The 25776-nt window shown below is 31.4% G+C and overlaps 2 protein-coding genes across 3 annotated transcripts in view; both read right to left on the bottom strand.

Annotated features, from left to right (window-relative positions):
* Positions 1-432: 432 nt before the first annotated feature.
* LOC108770096 (maternal effect protein oskar) lies at positions 433-4664 on the bottom strand. The gene is made up of 8 exons (XM_018521401.1): positions 4334-4664; positions 3567-3769; positions 3333-3480; positions 2938-3020; positions 2740-2845; positions 2328-2458; positions 1801-2099; positions 433-1337 (listed from the first exon to the last, which is right to left on the bottom strand). Exons 1-8 carry the CDS (start codon positions 4407-4409, stop codon positions 1199-1201), a joined length of 1185 nt encoding a protein of 394 aa, XP_018376903.1. The 5' UTR covers positions 4410-4664; the 3' UTR covers positions 433-1198.
* Positions 4665-10691: 6027 nt separating this feature from the next.
* The window catches only part of nau (myogenic-determination protein nautilus), a 62985-nt gene continuing 47900 nt past the window's right edge, over positions 10692-25776 (bottom strand). Inside the window, exons 5-6 of one of the 2 annotated variants that reach the window (XR_001940582.1) lie at positions 16498-16789; positions 11436-11511 (exon numbers count right to left, since the gene is read on the bottom strand). Coding sequence is in view for 1 of the 2 variants with exons in the window: in XM_018521667.1 (XP_018377169.1) it covers positions 11381-11511 (131 nt within the window). In the remaining variant the exon portion in view is untranslated. Of the gene's footprint in view, positions 11512-16497; positions 16790-25776 lie in introns of both variants that reach the window. The other variant, XM_018521667.1, reaches the window with a different exon arrangement.

The raw sequence follows: 25776 nt of genomic DNA, 5'->3' as shown, positions 1-25776 counted from the left end.
TTAAACACATATAAAACGCTTATTAAAATACATTATAAAAGATAATTATTTCAAACAATTAATTAATTTACATACACACACACAAAGAAACACGTGATCTGCACCCCTATAAATATTCCTTCTCATAATTACATCTCTTTGTAAGAGTTTATATATCACATAGTTGTAATTTATTAAATTTCGTTTGATCATGTTTCATGAAAATACGATCGTTAATTTATTAACAGTGAAAATAATTAATTTTTATTAAATCTATATAATAATTGTAATATTTAGAAATTGATAGAGAAATTTATGAATCTTTTACATCAATTTAATTGCTATTTAAATTTTAATTTATAATAGTTTTAAGATTTTTTTTTTAAATTGAATATAAGTAATTAATCAAATTGAATATAAGAATATTAATAATTAATCAAATCTATATGGGAAATTATGTAATCGCAGAAAAGTGAATCTTAAATACATGGCAAGGAATGCGATTAAAATTCGCTCGTACATTCCATTTATTAGGAAAAGTTAAGATTTAAAAAAATAAAAGTATGCGTGTCATTTTCAAATTACCCGCATTTAATTATAAAAATGCACCATACTTTTTTAATACTTAAACACGAGCTTGTTATCGAACTGTTTAATCATTTCCGTTGCCGTGAATCGGGTAAATTCTAAATCGCGAATAGGAGATATCTTAATACTTCATGTAAATTGAAAGGACTAAATATGTGTCAATGATCATTTCCTTGACACGTGAACAAACGAAATTAAATCTGACGGTTAGCTTGGCGTCTATTTGAAAACAGAGATATTTAAACTATACTTGTACACATGCGTGTACAAAACATATGTATTACCTCTTCCTGCTTAGGTACCTTTGCCGTAAAGCAGGGACCATATATCCGGCCATTGTTCGTTGAACTAATTTCTCGTGCGAAACGACTGCTCGATTAGACATTAGACAATGAAACGATTGATCCGGATGATGTTATACAATTTTTTTTCTTTATAGATAGAATAGTCTCGAACATAAATCAGGACTTGTTTGCGATATTTAGGCACACATCTACGAAGAAAGCAGGAGGGTACACCTAGATCCTCAAAAAAGCGTTCTTCGCCGTAAACGACGAATAAGGTCTCTAGGATGTACCGTTCTGCTTCTTTTCTTATACGGCGTTTATATATACGGAAGATCCCAGGTAACTCATTGCATCGACAATGAGCTGGGACTTCTGGATTGATTTGTGTCTTCCTCTTCGCAGATGAGGCTTATAGCTCGCTTTCGTCCCTTCATGTTCCATAGCACATAGGAATGTTTAGTGCCGGACACTCTACGCGCTTGGCTAAAAATCACCAATAAACGTATTGTATGAGATATAAGATTATTTACTATACATGAAAGACAAATATTTACAAAATTATATGTATTTAAAAATTGTTTTTCAATAAAATTTTTCTTTTAATATCATACTCTTTTCCATAATCAAGCTTTAAATTAAAACTCTATGAATATGATGTTACTTGAACTTAAGTAAGATTAAAAATTTGTTTTTTATTTTTTTGTCCATAAAAAATTTACATTTTAAGAAACCAATTTATTTTTGAACGATTATAACTCAAGAACTTTTAAAACATTTTGATAATTAAAGCAATAATTAACTTTAACAGGTGAAAGGATTAAACAATATATAAATGATAAGCAGTATATAATGATAAAAGTATTAAACAGATGAAAAAAACATAAAAGATTAAATAATAAAAAGATTAAGTAAATCTAGAAGAAACTAGATTACTTGATGTACTTACGTTTGATACCAATCGTAGTTTGTGACGTACGTTTCGTCAAAGCAGAACTTTTCGTATAAATCTATTACACGATAGTTGATAAAGGACGGATCTCTTTTAGACGGATCATCCATCAGAGATCTTATCCAATTGTTGAAGGAAAGCAACGCCATACTTTGTTTCTTATGAGCGTAAATGCTGAGGTTACCCATAGGTGGAAGAGTACAGATAGTGATGGCTGTGTTTGAAAGATGAAACTTAGACCGGAGGACTTGCAAGAGTTCCGTCATATCGTATACCATTTCCTCGCAAGTGGCGTTCTGAAGAGGATTGAATATTTTATGAAAATCTAGTTGTGTTGTATTTTTACAAATACAAACAAATAATGAATAATTTATTTAAAGGCTTTCTATATCTATGTTGTAATTTTTTTCTGAAATTTAAGTAAGCCTCACACATTGGGTAATGTTTATATTCAATTTATTTCTTGGTACGTTTAGCTGCGTACAATCCGTATACAAGGGTAGAGCAAAGTCAAATTAACTTACGTTGTAAACATCAGTAGAGCCAAGCAAAATCACAACACGATTAGAAATAGTATTAATATTCCTCAAAGCCCGAGTACAGTCGCTAATGGTCTGTCCAGAGACACACAATCCACAATGTAATGCTAAGCTATCTGCAAAGTAATAATGAAATACAAAATTTACAGTTTTTATCTTAATTTGTAACATTTATTTTCTGTGTGTGTGTCTTGAAAGTTATTTTAATATATTTAATTTATATTTTTTAATTACTTTTCGATAACAATTTTTTAAAATAATGTAATTTAAAATAATTTAAGAAATGATGTAATTTCTTCTAACAATAAGTAGAAAAAGAATTATAACAAAATCAATGCTAAGTTTTTAATACAAACAGGACTCGCAGGAAACTTTGTAAATAAAATGTTTGTTATACCCTTGTATCTCCAAATAGGAAGATGTAAATTTCGTATTGCAAGCTGTAGAAAGAAATCGTCTCCGATTAATTGTTGCCCGTTTGCAACGGGTTCATATACGCTGTCCTATTATAATTAACATAAAAAAACATTAAATACCTTGCAATACTTTTCAAAAAATTTTACTTGATGCACAATAAGTTTAACTTTACACTCACATGTTTTTTCACTTGATTTGTTTCTATTACTATCGGATGATGATTTTCTTCTTCCGTATATAAAAAATCTTTATAAACGCCATCTAAAATAAATCAAACTTATTTATTAAAAAAAATATCTTTTTCGTAAAACACAGTCGCTAGCTCTGATATTATTTCAAATGATTTTATTTACAATGAAATTAAAATCTAAAACTTAAATTAGAAAACATGGAGTAAAATAAAATTATAAAATAAAGGTGTTAATAAGAAATAACAATAAATTAGATAAAATCTTAAAATTGTATAATCTATAGAAAAGTTCTTGAGAAAGGACAAATAAAAACTCAATTGAACAAAATTTCGTAAATTGTAGAATGTTATTATTTCTACAAATTTAAAACTGAATATCTTACTGGTTTCAAATAAATTTAGATCACGACGTTGAGCGAAATCTTGATTCCGTCTATTGATTCGATTGGCATTATATGTTAATCTATTCCTTTGCCTACGGTTTTCGTGATCGTGATTGCCATTTCGCATAAACTGTTTATAATATTTGTTCTAAAAATAAAACGTTATTATTTCTTGATTTTTTAATCTATGTAATTATTATTGCGTATTTATGTAAAATAAGAATTGCTATGTACTCTCGTCTTTGAATAATCCATTTTTTGCTTGCGTATAAGTCTATCGATATGAGATATTTTAGAATCATTTATTCTTAATGTTTGTTCACCAAAATTATTCCAACTTGTCTCCAAACCATCTATAGTTTGTAAAAGTGCACGAAGATTCGAAAATCCTAATCTGCGATACGGAATAGATTCTCCGACGAGATTTTGAAACTCATCTGTAAAAGTAGTCTTTTTTTTTATTCTCTTAAATCTATAATCATGTACGGTATAAAATTCTAAATTATGAATCTTATCATGAATTAATATTTTATCAGATTTAAATAATAAAATCATTTTATTATTTAAATCTGAATCTTATTTACAGTAATTTTACAAGATTTTATTTTAATGTAATTTCCATTTTAATTTCTTAAATTAATCTTAAAGAAATCAGCTCGTGAACTAATTTATTTGAGAAGAGATTCTGCAAATTTTATTTAAACGAATAGGAGTAAGTCATACTTATATTAGCACGAGGCGTTTATTCATGAATTTAGAATGTTTTAATTGTAGAATCTAAGTTATTCATATGTGTGTAAAGAAAATAATAGTATATATTTCATAAAAAGAAAATAATAAAATATGTTTAATACCCTTTATTTATATGCCAATATCTCTTAACAATAAATATTTTCTCTTTCTCTCTCACTCTTTTTCTCTTATACACCATTATATACATAATATGTAATGTTTTCTAAATTAAAATATTAGTTAAATAAAAAGAATAATAATACTCTTACCATTTAGATCTGTAATTGGTACACCGCCTTTCTTCGAAATTATGCATGATTTAATCAATGCCACCGTTTCTTCCATTCTTATGTCTGACTATCAACTTTCATATCTAATTATTAAAGAGATGATTTTTTAATATAAACTCTTGCTTTTCAAAAAACCGTGTAGATTTTATATATACGCGCGCGAGTAATTTAATAACAATTTTTCACTTATATACTTTATATCTTATAAGAAAAATCTAACTCTTGTAAAAGTTCTGCAGACCTGCTGCTGTGAATATTAATTCAGACATTATGTTCGCACTCACGAACGGTGTACTGAAGAATGAGTCTCGATTCATCACACGACGGTACGACCTACCCCCAATACCCCCATTCGTATACTCTACCAATGTTCTGGAAAATTCCGTCAATTCGTAAGCTAGGCTCACAATGCGTGATCTATATGGAACAAATATTAATACAAGAAGAATGTATACACACAATGTTTGAATGAAAGTAACGTGGAATCTTCCGCTGATACTGTTCGTTACGACGACGGTTATAACGATGTCCTAAGAACCTCGTCCTAGGAAAATCTTGTATAAGCATTTATGAAATTTCAGGCACTTTTGATAATAGTTTTCATATAATTGAATTTACATAATTTTATATCCTATACGAAAATATTAATTGCATTATAAATTTTGTTGTGAACAGATGATTGATATATCGATTTATAGATTTATATACCTATGTATATTATGTGTGTGGAAATAATTTAACGTAAATATTCTGCAATGAAATTATCATATACATATCTTCATTCACAAATGCTTAATCATTAATTACAGATTCGATCATTTGGATCCAAAACAAAAATTTTTGGATAATTGTATAATTTGTATGATTAATACTATGAAGTGTGTTAAATTATAGGTAAAAAAGCTATGAATTTTCCTTTATCAATTACCGGAAAAAAGAGGTTCGCTTTTATTCTGTACTTCAAACAGAATACTTTAGACTTTAAGTATAGTTTTCATAGCTGTGTAGTTGAGGATTAAATATGATTTATAAGAATAAAGTTTATTGTTGATTTATATGCATACTTTAAAAGATTTATGTCAGTATCGGCAATTGTTTTTTGTCATATATAATACTCATAGAATATATTCACAATGCAATAAAGTATATCTATATAAATATTAAATTTTTCTTATACATAATTTATATAAAAGAAACAGCATTTTCCATTTTTGCATACAAATGTAATCACTTAAACAAAGATTAAAAAGATTGTATATATTATCAAATTCACAAGGAGTGTATTTGGAGATATTAAAATAATATATAATATGACATTAAAACTGACTAGAGTTTATTTTTCGGCAGATCGCTCGAGATGCCAATACTTACAAGGCCTCTCAACAAAGTTCTGGAGAGTTTTGACGGGTCAGTAACTCCGAAAATATTTATGTCGTCCCAAACTATTCTTACACCCGCGACAAGGATATTTTTGGCTAATGTTGGGTAACTCCCGTATACGTTTTGTTGCTTTTCTCTTAATTACGGCTATTCGCTGGAATCCAAAAATATCGTTTTGCAAATTGCAAAAATGTCTTTGTGATTCCTTTTAACGTCATCAACGAAATTTTCGCCAAGTAATTATAAGTAATCCATAAAAACATATAAAAGGAATCCATAAAGGATTTCAATATAATTTTATGTTTTTAATGTTTATTGACTTTTTTATTAATTAAATGTCGTATGCGAAATATTTTCTTTTTATTGAGAATTATTTGCTGCTTCCGGAAATTATTTATTAACTTATTTATATCTAAGAAATATTTGCATCAACATTATTAATTTCGTTATTTAGGAGAAAGTTTATAAAGCTTTTTCAGCGCAAAATATGTATATTTCTCAAGAAATGAAAAAGAATCTCGTTTATGTATTTAATCTTAAAATGCTACTCACATTTTTCTTATACATTAATTCATTTCTAAGTAAAAATTCATCTGCATAATTAAATATTTTTTTACACTTTTTAATATCTGTTTTATAGATTAAGATGTAATAGAATAATTGAAGTAATATTTTCATGTAGAAAAATGATTTTAATGTTAAACAATCTTATTAAATGTCATTAAAAGTTATTGAAATTTTAATAACAACGACTGTATTAAACTTGAATTAGCACTTGAATGGAAATTCACCTATAGTAGAATTCCAGAGTTAAATGAAACTGTATAGAAAATTTAATTTATTTTTCACTTTATGCCTTTGATAGAGAGAGAGAGAGAGATTCTTAAATATAATATTAAAAAATATACGAATCTCCGAATTTATATATACGTTAAAACAAATAAAGAAATTAAGAGAATACGAAAATATAGTGTTATGTGGTCTTTCACTTTTACCAAGGAAAAAAACGCCTATTATTAAGCATTATTTGCATTACTCGACAATCTTCCGCAAATTGATGCCTCTCTATTCTTCTTGCATCAAGGCTTCTGATACATCGGTTCATCTTCACGGTGGGTGGTGGTGGAGTGCGCACTTGTTACGGAAGGATCCTCGAGATATCGAAGTTCCCGAGGAGTCTAAAGGGTCGCGTGTCGCAGGGGGTCAACAGATGTTGCGCCAAAGTTGCAAGAGCTTCACGTGTCATTGTATTACAATATACGTTACCTCAACTATCTGCATGTTTCGTACAGTATTAGAATACTGCAGGCACTACGAAGAGCTCGGTTATGGTAAATCAAATAAACTATGAGAACTATGAGATGTCAGTGATATTTATGTCTTTGGGCGATGAATCGCAAATTTCGTTGTCTATCATTGCTTTTGATTTATCAAATAATAATCCCGAAAATATTTTTTTACCCGGTATATTCTCTGATTTAACAAAGTTGCTAAATTTAATTATCTATATTTAATTTAATTGATATTAAAACTGCTGTGATCAATTTTAAAAAAAGCAAAAATGAATTTTAAATATTTTTGATGTTCAAATTTTGCTCGTTTCTATTTTCAATCATATTGATAAAAATCGGTAATATATACAACTAAAAGCTAATATACTTTTATTCTACAATTTATAGAGTTTAACGATTCAGTTACAAAAAGTCTTTTAATTCATTTCAGTAGAAATATAAAGAATCCAGATTGCACGATAGAATTCCCTTAAGCGAGATATCCCCTCATCAGTCGTTCCATTCAATGGATTAAATAAGTAATTATAGCGTTTGCTATTGTACTTTACGGAAGCGGACGTATATTGCGGAGACAGGAGACAGCTCGTGTCGTATCGTTCGTGTCTCGATGCATTAAGAGGGAGAGCATCTGGAAAACGCTTTCCGGCGTATTAAACGTACAGTGAAAGCTTCCGCGCGTGATTACTTGGCCAGTGGGGAGACAGGGAGCGAGCGCTTTGAAATTCGACGCGGATCTGCGTTGGGAAATGTATGCGTGTTAAAGAAACAGCCGTGAGAACAAATAGTCCATGAACAACCAACCGATGTCTGGCGATGTCTGGCGATGCTGTGTGACAAACGACCGATCTGAAGGGAGATAATCTCGAATTTGCTGGAAATTTAGTTTATACGAGTGACCAAATACCATAGATGCATGGTCCGTAAATTCTACTAATTTATTTTATACATAATTGCTTATATCTGTACTCCAGTAATGCTTTGATAAGTAATTAATCCATTTTGTTTAAATTCAATTTAATAATTATTTTATTATACTATATTAAATATTATATTAATTATATTAATTTTTTATTTATTAAGTATTCTATTCTCGTTTTGTGTTTTTGCTTACACTTATTTTCCCTCCTCTCTCTCTCTCTCTCTCTCTCTCTCTCTCTCTTCTTTTTTTGTGGTTGTACGTCTCGTTTTTAGCACAAAAAGAATACAGAGTTACAGTTGTAACTTCAATACATTGATCGCGATTATACGATTGAAACGATGTAATTAATTAGTCTTTTCTACTGAGAAGATTAATTAATATGTGATCAACTAGTTGAAAAGCTGTCGCCAGTCTCTGTGAGAAAAAGGACAAAAGCTGCAGCACATTAAAAACCCTTTCATCTGCATTGTAATTATCTCTGCGCTTCTTTTGTATGCGTCTTCCAGCGAAGCTGCGAAAGCTTGGGATAATGAAGCGCGCGGTTTTATGTGAACTGCGAGCTGTGCTTTACGACGTGACTTTTAAGGAAAAGACACGGTATTGTAGGATCCTTCAGAAGCGTCGAGCGACGTTGGCATCGGGTGACGATCTAGTGTGGCAAAACATCGACGATATATGAGAGTGCTTTACAGGATATGGGAAAAGCAAAGAGAGAGAGAGAGAGAGAGAGAGAGAGAGAGAGAGAGAGAAAGAGAGAGAGAGAAGAATCCCCATAAAAATCTCCAATTCTAAATTTGCCGTTAATAGCACGGCGTGACGAATGAACGCAGATGCATTCGACGTGCCTCGTGGGACGTGCCTTGTTTTGAAAACGTGCCGATACTCCAGGAAAGCCTCGTACTGCAACGGCATCCGATGAACTTTCGGATTTACTGTAGTCACAGGGTATGTCCGGTCTCTCTCTCTCTGCGATCCCTCCACTCCGATTTCCCGTGTCATGGCTAGCGAGCATCTCTCCGTGAACATCTCATAAATCGCCGGCAATTTCAGCTGTCTTCGGTGACACGACAATTCTCGGTGACCCAGTCAAAGAACGTATATCTTATGTCGTTTCTACCAATGTATTATAGATTACTTGACTTGGTTTTACTTACTTTTTATCTTTTTCTAGTTCTAAGAATTAGAAAGGGATAAAAAGTAAATTAAATCGAGATTAAAGTTAATCTACATTGATAGAAACGGGCATTAATCATATAAGATAAATGAATGATGAGCTGTCGTTTATTTTTGTCATCAAAGACGATACAATAAGAAATTAAAATTGTCGTATAAATAATTTTAATATAATAATGTCACGTTTATATATCCACAAAATCAGAACCATTGTATTAACTATAACCATTGGCAATTTATCGTGATTTACAGAATATTGGAAATATATGTACACTCATGTTGCCCAGAAATTGTACATACCGAGAGTTTACGGTATTCAACATAAATATCTACCGATGCAGCTTTTCGCGACAAGCTATAGCAAGAGAGTTTTTACGATACTCAAGACACTCGAGATTTCCGTTTAGGTAAGAATGCGGAGGAAGTGACACTTGGAGTGGAAACGATGGCTCGACAGCTGACATTTTATTTCGTTTTCCTCGGATGGTGGAGCCCAAAGTGGCATCGTATCGTAAAAATGTAGTTGTAGTCAATGTAGTTCTAACAAGCTGCTTAACGCTTTTCCGATGCATTTTCAATAATTTTAACGATATACTTGCGCGCGCGAAAAGTGAGAAATTTATTATCTTCTTAAAATCAATTATAGAAAATTATTATCAGAATTCGATTTACATGAGAATGACCAAAGTTTAGACTTCATCAACATTCGGGGATGTACGTCAAATCAGTTAAACGTTTGCAAACACCGATATCCATCATTAATCACATATGACGGTCACGTAACGGCTAAAATGTAGCGTTAAAATATGTGGTCCTTAATAACGCGGTGATGGTTAGCTAGCTGAGTAATTATTCGCACTGTCTGATAAATGACTTTCGGCTGACGAAAGCTCGTTAAAGAGAATACGAAGAAGCGCTCTGAAAATCTGGTGCAAGCGCGAAGGCGTAAAAAATGAGCAAGAAAGAAGTCACGCTTTTCTACTGTTTCTCTTTATTGCTTCATAATTCACATATTTACACCATCACGGTATCGACGAAGCTCTCTTCTCTACATACTATGTGATAAATACGATCGTTTGCAGGCACATGAAAAATTCGGCGATTTGTTCCGAAGAAATTCTTGAGCATATCGAGTGACAAACGTTGCGCATGAAATTTTCATACGGCGGAAGGGTTTTTCGTCACATCAGGAACTGAGCTTATAATTTTAGACTTGAAATGCAAAACGATGCAAAAACGGATAGACAATATCATTATTAGAATTAGAAAAAAATTTCTATATCAATAATATGTTACAATTCCAAAGAAATAAAAGCGAAAAGAATTAGTGTACGAAGTGTTCGCTATTTCTGACAAGTACAGGAAATTTTATTTGCTTATCATAGAAAAAGCATAGAAAGTAGAAGGCAAAACATGAAAAATACTTTCTACATTCTCGTCGTTTTGCATTTTACATTTGTATCGTAATACCGCTAAAAGTGGATAAATTAAAAACAAATTCTTCAGAAAATCTTATTAAAAGCATTAATAGGATTCACTTCATAAATATTTAAAATTAAAATAATCGTAAAAAAGTTGCAACAAATAATTGTCGCGTAATAAATTTTTACTCTGCTACGAGAGAGAAAATGTTTGCCTCACTGTGCTACAATATTTCAAGTTACGCTCACGCGCAGAGAGACTAAGATTATTCTTTTAAAATATTTTCTTCTAGTATAGATAAAATATTTGACTACTTCCGATATTTCGCATAGATTTATCGGAACAATTTATCGGAAACCTATACTATGTTTGTGTGCTTTCACTGAATTTCCTGGACTCATTAATCATAATTCTCGTTTCGATAAAAAAAGAAATGAGTCCATTCGGCCGAATACCGATTTTAGAATTTATTGTTGTTTCAAAAATCACACATTTCTGTTCTGGGGATTCTTTAAGTTTAAAAATACACACGGGTTTTCTTCTCTTCCTTTCAATTTTATGATTAGCTATTATTTTAATTTCAATTTTATGTTTAGCTTATTGACCAATTCATAACAATACAGTTATCATTCGTCTTCATTCATTTATCCATAAATCGCAAAAATTACACGATTTTTTAAGTACTTTGCGCAATACGATAGGATTATTCTAGGTAAGAGGCATTCAGATCTTTGGCTGTCTGCGTGCATTCATTTGAACTATCGAATGGCACACATCACTGCTATAAGAGCCAAGGAAGGAGACTGATTCAAAAGGATCAAGTCTCAGTACCATACAACTTCAGTGATGCGATGAATAATGACTTTCCGACGACGGCTGCAATGGCCCATTAATGCTTTGCACGATCATACTGAGGCAGTCCAAACTGCTTCCGTTGTTTTGTGAGGACAATACCTCGGCTTGCTCGAAACCTGGAACACAAAAATACAAATGATATTAGAGTAATGCCTCTCTCCAAAAAAAGTCATGCACTTTGCGTCTGTTATTTGTACAACGTCGCCTTCACTTAATCCCGTTTTACTGTATGCAGAACGCCAGAATACTCCTTTTCTAATAAGTCGAAATTCTCAGTGTAAGATTCAGACTTCATTTTCACGCCGCGTTTAGCACAAAAAGATCATTGCAATTCCAAGGCGACGAACAGACTAACAGAGTCTTGGAAACACGAAGGCAACGTGCACACTGTGTGCGAAGTACAAACTACGTTTAACTTTACTCTTTGACTGTCCTTCGTCTCCAGCGCAGTGTATATCTAGATACGGATGAATTGCCAGCGCTTCCCGAACGAGAGGCCGGCTTCTTCTTTCCACTTTTCGTTGTCCTTCGCCGCGGCGAAAGCATTTGCGTAAGTTATATACTGCAACGTTAAGGGCTTTGAAGCCGTTATTCTTGGCACCAGCGCGCACTTCCGTCTTTCTGTTTTAAATTCGACTAGTAGGTTCTTTCTCCTTCAGAAAATACACACATTTACACTAATAGTGATATAATTTAATTGTGTAATTTAAACAATATTAAAAATAAATGTCACAAAAAGTAACCGTCTTTATAGTGTTCAAGTAAACACGTTTACTTAACTAAAATATATATTCTTACAAAACACTAAATTCTTTTCTAATTTTGGTTATACGAAATACATAAGATATTAGATAAATAGATATTAGATAAATAGAAAAGAAGTCTAATGTATATATCTATTTTTATAACTTTTTTGCATTGCGACATTTATTAATTAACTTATTATTATAAATAAAAAGTTAAAGTTACTTAAAATTTAAACTTAATGCATACACATAAAAACTAAAGAAGATTAATTATTTATAGAAGGAAAAATTATTTCGAATGCAATAATTAGATATTTAGGTACGTGAATATTTAACAACTATAACTATATGATTATAGTGTAAATGAGTTGCCGCGATGGATTATTGGATGCGTTGATGACTAATTAATTAGCCACCCACACTCATCTGCAGTATTTCGGACGTGTCGTTGGCACGAAAGTGTGGATAAAGATATATCTGCTAAAAGCATAATCAAGAAAACAGGTTGCAAGAAACTAATAATATATCAGTTGGAACGACGAATGCGTCAACATATCGATAAACATGAAAAGAAGACATTTTCCATTCGCTTTTAAAAAAGACGTGTTAGTAATTGATTTTATAAATTGCTGGGTTGTTTGTTCAATCAATATTTCCTTAATGAAACGTAGAAAAAATAATGATTTTAAACAAGTAATTGAGAATAAGCAATTTTTCGCGAAGCAATCTTCGCCAAAATCGATGAACAGATTTTTATTTAATTTCAAGTAGACGTCATTATAACGAAATTTTAGTTGAAACTTATTTGCTAACATATTTGCTCCAGAAATAAAAGAATTGTGAAAAAAAAAATGGAATCTAAACTTTTACTAAAAAAAATCGATTCCGCATTAAAAAATGATCGCACAAATAAAGTTTGTGAAAGTTACTTACTTAAACCTTATATATATTATATATAATTAAAAAATATACATAGAGATAATGTGTGTGTATATATGCTGTCATCAATGCTTAATTTCTCATAAATAATGCGAAAACTTCGACTATCGGTGCTTCTAATTTCCATAAAATTAAAAACAACAATTAAATTCAAGGGGGCCATAAATATTCACGACCCTTAGGTACTAGTATAATGAGAAAATGCAAAGAAAATTTTGCATAGTTCTCCCTTAAGATCAAATGATATGGAAATGTTGCATATCATGTAAGAATGATAAAAGTGGTAATTACGAAAAACTAGTAATTTAACAGAATTGCATTAGTAATTTAATAAAGGAGAGTTGAAATCTGAACTTTGTATACGTTAACTGTATTTAATTCGGACAAACAAGTGTATGTTTTTTTTTACAAAGCAAAACAACAAGATAACGACCAAAAACGAGCATAAAAATTGTTAGATTACAGTAAAATAATTTATATTTGAGATACAAAATCAATCAATTTTTGTACATTAAAACGTTTCGACTCACAGAGTCTTCTTCAGTTAACAATACAATAACCTAATAATCTAACCGCAATTAAAAAACGGAACTAATGTCGTAATTGTTTTTTTCTAAGTAAACTTTTGACTTGTCACATGATTTGAATGTTTCAAGAGAACTCTTTTATTTGTCTACCATTAGATACTTTTATATTGTCCTATAACAAAGGATTTTCCGAAAATCAGCGCAGAAATATTCCGTTACAAAATTACGTTATTCATGATTGTTTGGCAAAGCACAAACATTAAGATGCGCTGAATATTTATTTATAAATCACACGGGACGTATGATACACGCTGTCATACTTCTGCGGATGATATACCGCTTAGATTGCTTGCCAGATTCGTTTGGTATACCGCGCAATCACGACACTGAATAGATCTCGATGATGGCGTAAATTATTTACAGGGCTGACAACTCTGTCAACCGCAATGTAATTCTCGACGCGTATATAAACAGACAGATATCTCTAACGTATGATTCTTCCACTTACAATTGTTGGAACGATAAAGAACGAAATGTGTCATAATTAAGTTATAACTTTGAATATATTTAGAAAAATTAATTTTAGAAATATTTTATATTTAGATAAATAAATAAATTACTTCTTGTATATTCCAATAACTTATATCCTTTAACTATAATATAATTTTAATCTAAGTGATAAAGATTTTTAAGAGAACCAAAAAATGTTTTATTCTATTTATATAGAAATTGTTTCAGTTATATTATTTAATATGTAAGTATTTAGAGAACCAAAAAATGTTTTATTCTATTTATATAGAAATTGTTTCAGTTATATTATTTAATATTTAAGTATTTATTAATAATGTCTAATATTATTGTTGAACCAGTAAGTGTCAAAGAAATATAAACATATATTCCTGTTAATTATTGAAAGAACTTCGAATGAAATAACGAAACGCAACAATCAAATTAATCTTCTTACAATATTATTGAATAAACGAAATTGAATGGAGAGATAGCAGGTACCCCTATATTTCTAAATTATTTCTTACGTTGTATCTCATGCTCGTTCTATATCGTGCCGGGACGTTTTAATCGACTCAGCAAATAGATGGATTAAATCGTAATGCCTCGTAACTTTCGGTAAGAACGAACAGAAATAACTAGTCAACGAAGAAACGTGTGCAAGAGATAGATTGGAGAACGGAAACGTATCTATATATATAGATGAACATAGAAAACGATGTACCTATATCAAATCGGAAGAACTTGTCGAAATGACATTCTGCGCCATGCACACGGTACATAAATACATACATGTTGAACATCGCACAGCGTGATTCACTGCATATATCGTTGCTGTATATATCTATATGACAATTAGGAGATATGCAGCACTGTGTAAAACGTTTCAGTAATAAAGGGCTTTTCATCAAAGATTAGGAAAAAAAACTCGAGCTTTGCTGTAATATTCACGCAAGGCTTATTTCATAGCGAGAATCACACGAATTCGTACGCATTAAATGGTACTTTCCTTGAAACCGAGCACGAAGCTGTGAGGCATCTATACTAATTAGTTCGCCAGTTCGACCAACTCGTCTCTGTACGTCATTAAAATAGGTTGCACTTCGACTACGTAGAATAATTTCGGGTGCGAAGGCTTAATGTTCTCGGTGGACTTTCTTTTGGTGGAAAAAAAAAGGAAAGAAAATTCCGGCGGAGTAATGTTGCGACGGTCGCACTTAGAGCCTCTTGTCCTCGGGAAGTTCGGAGTCACCGATGCGTTTCTCACTAATGAGGAGGAATCAAAGCTACGTTGTGCCGTTGGAGGAGGTCCGTGCGCATTCAGCAAATCGTCTAGGACACATCTTTGAAGATGGAAATGCAATTAAGTCGTCTTAATTTACTCGCTGTCCTAAGCATCCGGTGTCCTAAATGGATAACGAGTTCTCTTCGGAAATACTTTTTTCGAACATAGATTAGGTTTCGCTCGTCAATCAATACAACTGTCGAAGATATTAATATTCAAAGTTTTCACAATAAGTTTACAATTGCGTCGAGAGACATCCATACTTCTCACATATTGCGCTGATTTTTACATATCACACTGTGATGGTGTTATTTCAATGATCATTTAATTGGAAGTTTTGACATGAGAATACTATGGTCTTAAGTGTGCGATTGATTTGTGAGAATTGTGGCCATTTCTTATATTAATTCGAAATATTGTATATTACATGACGTCGTCACGCTTGTAATGTTATAATTTTAAATATATTTGCGAAAGCGGAGTACATATATATAGAGTTTTGTGAATTTCATAGTCACGAGTCTCTCGCATAAACTAATCAGAATAATATTCATAAAATTATGCACGTATTATGGAACCACGTCTGCCTCGCTTATTCATGAACCAAAATAGAGGTGATAATAGGTTCTTGACGCGCGAAATTGAATGCAATATTAAACGTGATGTATAATTTAGAAGCAGAATTATTCGCATTGCAAAATTCACTTGCGGAAATAAATAGCTTGTCAATTTTTTAAATCGGCGAACTCTACAGAATTCTAACAAGTCTCGATTGATTTTAAGCAATTTGTTATACTCGAAGTCTGTTTTACATGTTTTTATCTGATGCTCATTTCCATCAATGTAAATTAATTTTAATTTCGGTACAACACACTTATTCTTCATTTATTACTAATTCTTAGGACTAGAAAAAGATTAAAAATAAGTTGAACCGAGATTAAAATTAATTCACATTTGTAGAAACAAGCATTAATCAAATAAAAATAATAAGCAACATTTTAATTGTAAGGAGCCATTTAAATAACTTAAAAAATGTTAACAAACATTTGTGAAGTACATTAAACGTCAGAATCTGCAGGTGCATAAGTGATGTCATACCTTCGATTCGTCTATCGACAACGAGTAGGGAAATTAACGGAGTTTCCGGATACATTAGCGGATTCTTGGTGCAGCGGAGTATGTACCTTGGCTGCAGTTTCGTCCGCGCTTAAATTCGCGTTTCGTCAGACTGAGGACTCCGGCGACGATGCGTCATACTAATGTACCGTGGCAATATATGGCACTCTGGTCCCGGTGACTTGAATTTTCTTATCCTCCTGACGAAGGTCCGGATATTTTTCGAGATAACTTCTCGCACGTGCATATGCACTGCTGAAGATGTCGCGCCGAACTTCGGAGAAGAATGTTAGATAAATTGAACATGTTATTAAGGATGTATGGGTCACAAATCAAAATATTACCAAAAATATACAAAATTTCATAGAAATGTAAAAACTTCATTGTTTCACCATTAGGTCTAAATATCTGTATAAAATTTGAACACAATTTTCTTGTTGATTTAAAAGTTGTTTAATTTTTTCGTTAGCCTTGATTCTTATGTACAATCGTATTTTGTAATTAAACTTATTTACAAATTTGAAATTGATTACAAAGTTGATATTGTATAGCCAAAAAACATCCTTAACTGTAATATAATATTATACTTCTACGAATTTCTGCATTAATGCATATGAAAGACAAATTGTTGTATTTTGTAGAAAAAAAGAATGAACCCCTAAATAGAATTAAGTTTAGTCGATAAATATATCCTGTAAAATTACTATCAAAAATTCCGATAATCAGATCTTTCGTCTGCTAAAAGCTATCTTAAAGAGAAAGCAGGATGCCCACGATATAGGGGGGTTTCTGCCTTAGAGATGGAACCTCCGAAACTTATAAATTCACTTAAAGTATAATGAAATCTATCGCTCAATACCAAATTTTTTATCGACAGGGAAAGTTGAAAAAAATCATGTTTGAAATTTTACCGAAGTGACGACGATGCGGTGACGAGAGAGGCATGCTGGATTCACCCTGCATCCGATTTGCGTCGTGCGACGCTCTGCAACCAATCAGAAAACAGGATTCCGATAATACAAAACAAAATCCATCGGAATCCTGTTTTCTAATTGGTTGCAGAGCATCGTACGACGCACATCGGATGCAGCGTGAATCCAGCACCAGAGAGTGAGCGAGGTAGCACGAGGCCTCAGAATTTGATATTGAGCGATAGATTTCATCATACTCTACGGCCTATTTTCACAATATATGGTTACCTAAAGGTTAAAGATTATCAACAGATTCATTAGTGAAATTCATTCATGAATTTCTCAGTTACCTTCAATCTTTAGGTAACATATATTGTGAAATCGGGCCTAAATCAATTTACAGGTTTCAGAGGTTCCATCTCCAAAGCAGAAATCCCCCTATACTGTAGGCATTCTCCTTTGAGAGCTTGTAATAAATTATAAAAAGTTTTCACTATTCTCTCACGATTAATAAAAATAGGCATTAACAAGTAACACCTACAGTAACGTAATACATCAAATTAATAAAATTATAAAATTTTTAGATAAAATTTCTCAATAACATTAATGTAAACCGAAATAATAGAAATAAACGGAAATAAGAGGTGGCGATCAGATCGTTAGCGTATTATACACAATAGGTCTGTTTTTTATTGCTGCACTCTAAACCGGTGCAATAAGTTGAAGTGAAATAAACGTATGTTTGTTTCATTTCAACTTATTGCACTGTGTGTACTAGTTTAAAAAGTGCAAAAATAAAAAACAAACTTAATATGTACCAAGAAGATATGCACGACACTGAAGTTTTCAACGCTGCATATATGCATTAATTATATGAATTGTTTATCGATAACAATATCCTTGATAATATAACTGACTTTCAAGAATGAGCACATTTCTTTTGAGTGTTGTAACGAGTCGTTTGATCGTTAGAATAAACTTTTGTCCTAAATTTCAAATTATGAGTTCAAATCACACAAACGACACGTAAGAAAAACATATTAAAAATGCCATCTCTTCTTTTGAGATTCATATTGTAACTCCATACGAAAATGGCCATGGATTTGTATGAGCCTGCCTGAATTCGCGACGATCAAAAGAGCAGTAATTTGCGGAGAATAAACAATTAACTTCTACATGGTACGTACGTTGAGAAAATTCTAAGTCCACACGGTGGCGTAAACGATACACGATCGCGTCAAGCTACGTCCTGAATTTAAAGTAAGATTCAAACATACGTCGATGTATCTTGTGCTTTAAAGTTGTATTTTTATATTTACACAAAAATCCAAATACGCGATCAAGATCTTAAACGATAGTGTTACTTGGTGTCCGCATCGTCCAGCGAACTTATATTTTTATTGTAATTCCCAATTTTTCTTTTTTAAAAAGAAATTAGATAACTAGAGAATTTTTTTATGCGTATTATAAGAACGCAAAATTGCCGTTACATTGTTTAGTAATTGACAATACAATATTCGAAATGAAAAAATAACATCAGAGGGATATTAAAAGAGAAATGTTCTTTAATTCTGTATAAGTATTCAATAAACTCTGAGCAAAATTATATCTTGATGAGATTGGAGACCGGAAGCTCAAGTCTCGCGCGTGTAGTGCAATACGCAACAGGATCAAACTATGTTGCTCAAACCGCCCACACTCTCAAATATATCTACCATCTACCATCCCTGTATCTCGTTTTATCCTTCGCATCTCGTATATGCGAATCTCGTGAAGTTTTTCGGATCCGTGAGGGAAGACGACGGTTGTTTTCGAATAACGTCCATTAAATGGGACGTAACGGCGGCGCATCAATTAAAATAATCAGGCACCGCGCTAGCGAGACACGCTTCAGCGAGTAGTTTGGCAGCGTTGCTCTTTCCCCTCTTTCTCCCTCCCACCCTCTCTCTCTCTCTCTCTCTCTCTCGCAATCCCGGTATAAGATTCTCGCATGTTTCTGCGTGTACGACGCGGAATACATTCTAGCGCAAATCGTGAGTTATGAGCTCGCTCCACGATCGCGCATAACGAGAGAGTTTGCCACCGCGCTTTTCCATCGCTTCATGATCCAACCTATGATCTCTCTTAGCATCCTCTCTTAGGCCGAAGAAACCTGGAATCATGAGGAAAAGAGAGGAGAGAAGAGCGAAATCGCAAGTGTCCATGCGATTTATTGACGTCAACCGCAGAGTTGTTGACGTCGGAAAAAAATGTGCAGGTGTTCTTGCAGGAGGTGCGAGCGATCTCTAAGATAACGACACATTCATCTGTACCTGCAAGGACACATTTATCTTGAGCACACGGAGAAAATTTTTTATTTAAAATTACTATAATGTGGCAGTAGCTGCGGTCTTCATGTAAATTATAAGTTTAAATGCTATAGTTATTTTTTTTTAAAACAATATGACGTAATTTTTACACTTTTTCATGGTAAAAATTTTTTATTACAAAATCAAATATACCTAGCAAATTTTGTTTGCGTACCATAGTAAAAATTAACTGTTTTCATGTTAGAATATGGCTTAACAAAATAATTACTTTGTTTGTGTGATAAAAATTAGTATTACCATAGTAAAAGTTAAGTCGGAATTATGTTGTGAGGGTCTATATGAAAATTTAAGACATAGTAAAGTGTAATTTAAAATTTGTAGAATTGAAAAGAGTAAGGGCACTAGGAGTCGGGCGCAGAAAACGTTGCGCAAATAATACACTTATAAAGAGTGAAACTTCTTTATTCACTAAACGCGCTTACATGTTTCGACTCATTTTTGAGCCTTCCTCAGAGCAAACACACATTAACGTATATAAAGTAAAATTATTCTATCATTAAAAATTGTATTAAAATTTAATATAAAATTTTCTCCGTGCAGTAGCACGTTAACTTATGGGCTTTTGGGGCTTGAGCCCTCACCGAAATCAGGGGCGTCTGGAGGCGCCACAATTTCAAAAGTAAATGTAAACCTAAGGTTAAGCAACACTGTTTTATAATAACGATTGTCCCTGTTCTTAAACATATCATAGTAGTTGAATGGATAAAATGTCAAAGGATCAGGCTTTCATCAGCAGATTTATTCCGTAATTCTTGACGAAAATTTCGTTATCATTATAATACCGTAACGTAGTTTTTTTTTACCATGGTGAAAAAGCAGCGCAATGACGTTATAACAATAATGAAACTTGCGTCAAGAATAACAAAATTGTCCTGCAGCACTGTTTTGTAAGAACAATGTGGTAATGACGTAGCAATATTGTATTTCATGACGGTAGCAATAATAAAGAGTTTGGATAATTGTTTTAAAAAAGAAATCGGTACTATTACACGTTACTTTCGAAAAGTGATCTTCGCAACGTCGACACTAATGGTTTTGTCATGGAAAGTTGCGACGTTATCATCCCAAAAAAGGTCATCAGAAAATCATGGAAGTAGGCGTTTCTGAGGGGAGCGCTTAAAGATCACAAGCCCTTGGGCGCAAATTTTGTTAACACGGCTTTGATCTTGACCAATGTAGACTTTAACAAGCAGTTGTTTACGTAATCAAATCCAATTTCGCGTTTTATGTTCGCTCGTCTGGCACGACGGACGTGTGATGGGTGCGTAATCTCGCGACGTACACGCCCGCCACTGGTCCTGTTTATGGAAAGTTGGATTTAATAAAGCCGATGGAAATAAATAATGGATACAGCATAAGTGAACGAAATATCATTTAGAATACGATTAATGTGATGCTACAAATGTTTAAAGCTTTTTTTGATTAATCAATTTGTAAAATTCTTTCTTCTAATTCGTCAATCAAACACTTCAAAATATTTATAGTAAAAATTCGGCCACAGCCTTAAATAAATATAAATCACTTAAATACTTACAAAGAAAATGCTATGATACATAAGTAGCCCTTCTCCTATAATTTTATTATTTAAACTTATATTTAAACTTTGGATTTTTCGAAATACTCTTAGCACCCATTATTGTTTTTGAGAATTTTGAAATGTTCTGTAATAAAATCTTTTTATTATTAAAACTTCTTTAAAGACAAATTCAATCATGTTCAATGTAAATGAATTTTTAAGAAATAATCTGTAAGAATTTTCTTGTAAATGCATGTGTGTGTATGTGTGTATGTGTGTGTGTGTGTTGGATGTTGTTTCATTCAACATTTTCTTGTTGGTTTATTAAAATTTTTATGAACTTTGAACTTATAAATATTGCATATAGTAGAAACATTAATAAAAATGAATTAATCATGAGTTTAAAATAAAAATATATCTAAAAAAGTGAGTAATATTAATGCGTAGTAGAATAGTAGTATTAATAAATGTACGTGATGTTTCAGTCTCGCTTTTGTCGCAACTTTGTCTGAGAGATAAACATCATTATATAAGCAAGATAAACATCACGTTGTAAGCATTTATTGTTTGTAACATCACTTTAGTGTTTTTGTTCTATCAACAATTATCATATTTGGTCATTAGGTCATCATAAGAATAAATAGGTATTTTAAATATTTTTTTATGCCTCTATCACTATTTTGAAAAATATAAGATTTTCAAAAAATTGGAGTAAGTACGTCATTATTAAAATGCTTTTGAAATTATAAAAATACTGTTACGGACATTTTTATCATTCCAATAATATCTACGCTTAGAAAAATGAAAGTCAATTTTTTCAAAGCAATGTTTCATTCTTTTAACATGTACTTTTATAAAAAATACATATTTTTTCTTTGTTTTTGTTGTAATTTATATTACACATCTAAAATCTCTCAAATCGAAAAGGAGAAGAAAGCACTTAAATATTTGATCTTTTTACTAAAAATGTATTTGTACTTTTGAATTAAATGCTTACATTAAATATACTTTCTTCTGTCATACGTAACAAATTCTCTCTTTTCATATTCTTTTTTGAGATTGTCCCGACTTACGGCATTAATAAAAGTAATATCAGCTACAAAAGAAATATGATAAAATACAGTCAATTCGCTTTAACGTACAAAGAAAGAGTTTTTATGAGATCTGTATCATGTAAAAAGAATTTTTTTTGTGACGTGCACAAAGAAACACAAAGAATTACACGAGTGAATGTGAAATAAACCACATTAAATTTCAGTAAAGTAACGCAAGGTGCATATCTTCTATACGTTTGCCAATAGTGTTAATTAACGCTAAATCGTGAGTTATTTTGATAGTCAACCGCGTCACAGCTTCAGCTTTAGCATTGTATTGTTATCGAGCTCGTTTTTGCTGACATTTCCCTCGAGCGATAAGATCCCAACGCTCGGATTTCGACTCGTGATTTATCAAATGGATGAACGAATACTACCGTGTCTCTCGAGTTGTTCTCTTGCAGAAGCTTTCAGTAATCGATACTAATTAACCCGCCCACAATTTTGATGTTTTGCATTTGATGAACACTGAAAAGATTTCAGTCATATCCGTTTCATTATTTTTTCTATGATTAGGAGAATATGTTAAAACTACGAAATTTTCAGAACTTCTTTTTTGATGTTAAGGTTAGGTGTTTTTAAATCTTCTATTTCAAAAATATATTTCTCAAAAATTTTGATGTCTTAAAAATTAATAGAATTATGACCACTTCATTAAAACAAATCAAATAATTCAAACAAAAACTGTTAATATATTTAAAAAGGTACAAATGAAAGTGAAAAACAAAAACAGTTTTTTTAGAACACAAAAGAGAATACTTTGTAATTCTGAAAAGGCTTGAATATATATAAGTATTGATGAAAAAACTTCTTAGAGCATTTAAATATGCAAAAGTATTTCCACAAAATTATATTTTCAAATTGCTACGATATTTGAGAAATTATCTAATCGACTTCGAACCGAAATATAACGTACATAATTTTTTATTTGTAATTAACTCGATTATTTAAAAGTTTACATTTTAATATTTAGTCTAAACAATAATCATACTCATAGTAAGAAAACATTTTTTTTTAAATAATTGCAGAAACAATCATATAAGATTGTACGCATTAGAAAAAATTCTTTCTGCATCATGCTAATTATGTCATTTAAAACTTTAAATGTTAACACACTTATTACTTCCACTTTTGCATTCGCATCCAACACGCGTAAAAAAGTGAGACACGTGTTCTTGGTTGACTAACAAGAACTTTACTGTAATCGGAATAGATAGCTAATGATAATCGACCATTTTTGAAAATCGATTATGCTGCGAACCTAATCGATTATCCTTTTGAGATAATCGATTAATTGATTTATAATCGTTCATTGAAGCTGTTTTATATTTTATTAACCTATTGAAAAGTAATTAAAGTAAATAAAAATTATAACTAAATTAAAAATCTTCATTTCTTTATTTGTACATATATGCGTGTAAACTTCTTTAGAATACAATATTTTTTATAATTAAAACGTATTAAAATAGAAATCTTTTTAGAATACAACCTTTTTAGATTATAAGTTTGTAATTTTTAATTAAAAAACTTAAAATTTTTACATTTTTGGGAGACAATCTGTTTCTTCTTTCAGAAATAATATACCCAGTGGCAGAAAATAATCGTTCCATTGGCACAGAACTGCCAGGAGTACATAAATATTTTTCAAAGCTATTAGATAAATTTCTAGATGTCTAGTTTTCGAATAATGTATAGGTTCTTCAAACAAATTAATATTTGGACATGATAGAAAGTTTCTAACTAAAATGATATTGTCTACACTGACTGCACAAGATTGAGAAGAATTTTCTATGAAACTAAAGATGTCAGTAGACTTATGCCCGTATTCATAGTCAGGCCTTATATTTAAGGCTCCCTTAAATTTATCTTTAGATGCTCTACGAATTATTTTATTGGCTACTCAGCATCTAAAGATAAATTTAAGGGAGCCTTAAATATAAGGTCTGACTATGAATACGGACATTAGTGTTCAAATGAGCATGAGTGTTCACATAAGTGTATTGTCTGTGTGACATATAGACAACTCATGTAAGTGTGTAGCTACTTCGGTCGCGCTAGGTCGACTGATGGCTGATGGCGTTGATTGCGATGTTGTAAACCATCTCTGATCTGGTATCGGAATTCCTTTCATTGTGCGTAGCCCCTAATTCTAAAAACTCGACGTTATATGTTCGTACAAACTACGTGTTTGTGGATTACTATTTTGTAAATACAGGTTGCAAAACTATCGTATCAAGCAAATGTTGTCACGACTTGACAGCTTGAGACGCCATGTTATACTAAGAAATGATAAAAAATATATCAATTTCGGAATTTTTAGTCGTTCTCGGAGTAAACTCATAAACACGTATTAATGCGTATACTTTAATCCTAGAAAAGGATTTTCTAATCTGTGAAAGAGAAAAAAAGTATTTGTTATACAAAAATTATATGATTTAGTCGGTAATACAAACGGCTTTACCGGTAAAAAATTGTTCATACTTTAATATGTATAAATATGTATAAACATACATAAATATTCATGAACACTGATACTCATATATGAAATATGTCCATACATATATTCATACATCCATTTTTCTTTTGTAAAATTACTTTTTAGTGTAACGGAAATAACAATAATAATCTAAAAACATAAAAAATAATTAAAGGGATAATTTTCGCATTGTTCGTTTTAGAAAAAAAAAAAGTTTGCAAAAAATTGCTCGTACACAATTATGCATAATTTTATATATAATTTATACATAAGTAATTTTTTTACATTTCTTCAAACTTGATTCTTTTTAAAATAAATAACGTGAAAATTACCCTTTTAATTATTTTTAATATTTTCACATTACAATTGTTATTTCTATTACACTAAAAAGTAATTTTACAAAAGAAAGAAGAATGTATAAACATGTATGGACATATAAAATTGTGTATGTTTATGAATATTTATGTATGTTTATATATATTTATACATATTCATGCATGAACAATTTTTTACAGAGTATGATTCTCTTAAAAAATCTATTGTAGATCAGAACTAATGGACAAAATTATTTGCACTTCAACTGCTCTATAATCGAGGTGCAGATAATCTTGTCCGTTACTCTTGCCGACTCTTTTGAAAAGAAATGAAATGAAAGACTGAAAAACAGCCGATTAATGTCCGATTAATCGGTTATTTTGAGGTCGTCCAATAATCGATTGCTTTCGATTATGCGACCGTCGATAATCGATTTAATCGATTATGAATCTATTATTGTGTCCACGATGCTAGAAATCGGTCCGAGATCTCGGATGAAGAAAGAATTGACCAATCGCAATGATCATGTGATCAAATTGTTCAAATGTGATTTGTTAATTTTTTCTCTGTCCGAGATCTC

Source organism: Trachymyrmex cornetzi, unplaced genomic scaffold, assembly GCF_001594075.2.
Source record: "Trachymyrmex cornetzi isolate Tcor2-1 unplaced genomic scaffold, Tcor1.1 scaffold99, whole genome shotgun sequence".
Taxonomy (NCBI): domain Eukaryota; kingdom Metazoa; phylum Arthropoda; class Insecta; order Hymenoptera; family Formicidae; genus Trachymyrmex; species Trachymyrmex cornetzi.
Note: the sequence above shows the minus strand (reverse complement) of the source record. Positions and strands in the feature narration are given on the sequence as shown.

Coding starts and splice junctions, on each gene's coding strand:
- LOC108770096 (XM_018521401.1), bottom strand. CDS start 4,409: ATGGAAGAAACGGTGGCATTGATTAAATCATGCATAATTTCGAAGAAA. Junction 3,770..4,333: donor ACCAATTACAGATCTAAATG/GTAAGAGTATTA, acceptor CTACTTTTACAG/ATGAGTTTCAAAATCTCGTC. Junction 1,338..1,800: donor AACTACGATTGGTATCAAAC/GTAAGTACATCA, acceptor GGTGATTTTTAG/CCAAGCGCGTAGAGTGTCCG.